This window comes from Chiloscyllium plagiosum, unplaced genomic scaffold (genome assembly GCF_004010195.1).
Source record: "Chiloscyllium plagiosum isolate BGI_BamShark_2017 unplaced genomic scaffold, ASM401019v2 scaf_18352, whole genome shotgun sequence".
Classification (NCBI taxonomy): domain Eukaryota; kingdom Metazoa; phylum Chordata; class Chondrichthyes; order Orectolobiformes; family Hemiscylliidae; genus Chiloscyllium; species Chiloscyllium plagiosum.
In genome coordinates, this window is record NW_025199613.1 from 1 (window position 1) to 2,683 (window position 2,683).

General features: G+C 65.4%; 1 protein-coding gene across 1 annotated transcript; it reads left to right on the forward strand.

Annotated features, from left to right (window-relative positions):
* Positions 1 to 591: 591 nt before the first annotated feature.
* Positions 592 to 1,509, forward strand: LOC122546043 (putative uncharacterized protein DDB_G0271982; the record flags this gene model as incomplete). Its single annotated transcript, XM_043684883.1, has 2 exons — positions 592 to 714; positions 1,462 to 1,509. Coding segments are annotated over 2 exons (171 nt in total), but the record flags the coding sequence as incomplete, so codon positions are not given.
* Positions 1,510 to 2,683: the final 1,174 nt, after the last annotated feature.

Sequence of the window (2,683 nt, forward strand, 5' to 3'; positions counted from 1 at the left end):
AACACGAGAACACGAGAACACGAGAACACGAGAACACGAGAGAGCGAGAACGCGAGAGAGCGAGAACGCGAGAGAGCGAGAGAGCGAGAGAGAGCGAGAGAGCGAGAGACTGCGAGAGTGCGAGAGTGCGCGAGTGCGCGAGAGCACGTGAGAGCGCGGGAGCGAGGGAGCGGGGGAGCATGCGAGAGCGAGAGCGAGAGCGAGTGAGCGCGAGAGCGCGAGACAGCGAGACAGCGAGACAGCGAGAGACAGCGAGAGACAGCGAGAGCGCGCGCGAGACTGCGAGAGTGCGCGCGAGACTGCGAGAGTGCGCGAGACTGCGAGAGTGCGCGAGACTGCGAGAGAGCGCACGAGAGCGCGAGCGCACGAGAGCGCGAGCGCACGAGAGCGCGAGAGAGCGCGCAAGACCGCGCGAGAGAGCGCGAGAGAGAGCGAGAGAGAGCGAGAGAGAGCGAGAGAGAGCGAGAGAGAGCTGCGAGAGTGCGCGAGACTGCGAGAGAGCGCACGAGAGCGCGAGCGCACGAGAGCGCGAGCGCACGAGAGCGCGAGAGAGCGCGCAAGACCGCGCGAGAGAGCGCGAGAGAGAGCGAGAGAGAGCGAGAGAGCGAGAGAGCGCGAGAGAGCGCGAGAGAGCGCGAGAGCGTGAGAGAGCGCGTGAGAGCGCGAGAGATCATGCGAGAGATCATGCGAGAGAGCGCGAGAGAGCGCGAGAGCGTGAGCGCGAGAGAGAGCATGCGAGAGAGCATGCGAGAGAGCGCGAGAGAGCGCGAGAGAGCACGAGAGAGCACGAGAGAGCACGAGAGAGCACGAGAGAGCACGAGAGAGCACGAGAGAGCACGAGATAGCGAGAGACAACGAGAGATAGCGAGAGCGCGAGAGACTGCGAGAGTGCGCGAGACTGTGTAAGAGAGCGCGTGAGAGCGCGGGAGCGGGGGAGAGCGCGAGAGCACGAGAGCGCGAGAGCGCAAGAGCGAGAGCAAGAGCGCGAGAGATTGCGAGAATGCACGAGACTGCGCGAGACTGTGTGAGAGAGCGCGTGAGAGCGCGGGAGCGAGGGAGCATGCGAGGGAGCATGCGAGAGCACGAGAGCGCGAGTGAGCAAGTAAGCGAGAGTGAGCGAGTGAGCGCGCGCGAGAGAGCGAGAGAGAGAGAGAGAGCGAGAGAGAGCGAGAGACTGCAAGAAAGCGCGAGACTGCGAGAGTGCGCGAGAGAGCGCGTGAGAGCAAGAGAGCGAGGGAGCGAGGGAGCGAGGGAGCGCGAGAGCGCGAGAGCGCGAGAACGAGAGAACGAGAGAACGAGAGAACGAGAGAACGAGAGAACGAGCGAGAGAGAGCGTGAGCGAGAGAGAGCGTGAGCGAGAGAGAGCGTGAGCGAGAGAGAGCGAGCGAGAGAGATAGTGAGCGCGAGAGAGCGAGAGAGCGCGAGAGAGCGCGAGAGAGCGCGAGAGAGCGCGAGAGAGCGCGAGAGAGCGCGAGAGAGCGCGAGAGAGCGCGAGAGAGCGCGAGAGAGCGCGAGAGAGCGCGAGAGAGCGCGAGAGAGCGCGAGAGAGCGCGAGAGAGCGCGAGAGAGCGCGAGAGAGCGCGAGAGAGCGCGAGAGAGCGCGAGAGAGCGCGAGAGAGCGCGAGAGAGCGCGAGAGCGAGAGAGCGCGAGAGAGCGCGAGAGAGCGCGAGAGAGCGAGAAAGCGCGAGAGAGCGAGAAAGCGCGAGAGAGCGAGAAAGCGCGAGAGAGCGAGAAAGCGCGAGAGAGCGAGTGAGCGCGAGAGAGCGAGTGAGCGAGAGAGAGAGCGAGAGAGAGAGAGAGCGAGCGGAGAGAGAGAGAGCGAGCGTGAGCAAGCGAGCGAGAGCGAGAGCGAGAGAGCGAGCAAGAGTGAGAGAGCGCGAGAGCATGCGAGAGCGAGAGAGCGAGCGCTAGAGCGAGTGAGCAAGAGAGCGCGTGAGAGAGCGCGAGAAAGTGCGAGAAAGCGCGATCGCGACATAGCGAGAGCGCGCGAGAGCGTGCGAGAAAGGGCGCGAGAGGGAGAGAAAGGGAGTGTGAGAACGCATGAGAGCGCGTGAGAGCGAGACTGCGCGAGGGCGAGACGGCGAGAGGGCGGGACGGCGATTGGGCGGGACGGCAGAGCGCGCGAGAGCGCGCGAGAAAGGGCGCGAGACGGCGCGAGAAAGGGCGCGAGAGGGCGCGAGAGGGAGAGAAAGGGAGTGTGAGAACGCGTGAGAGCACGTGAGAGCGCGTGAGAGCGAGACTGTGCGAGGGCGAGACGGCGAGAGGGCGGGACGGCGATTGGGCGGGACGGCGAGACGGCGAGAGGGCGAGACGGCGAGAGGGCGAGACGGCGAGAGGGCGAGACGGCGAGAGTGCGAGAGTGCGCGAGACTGCGAGAGTGCGCGAGAGCGAGGGAGTGCAAGAGTGAGAGAACGCGAGAGCGCAAGAGCGAGCGAGAGAGCGAGAGAGAGAACGAGAGAACGAGAGAACGAAAGTGCGAGAGAGCGAGAGCGAGAGCGAGAGCGAGTGAGCGACAGAGCGAGCGACAGAGCGAGCGAGAGCGCGAGAGCGCGCGAGAGCGCGAGAGAGCGAGAGAGCGAGAGAGCGCGAGAGCGGGAGAGCGCGAGAGCGCGAGAGAGCGAGAGAGCGAGAGAGCGAGAGAGCGAGAGAGCGATAGAGCGCGAGAGAGAGCGCGAGAGAGAG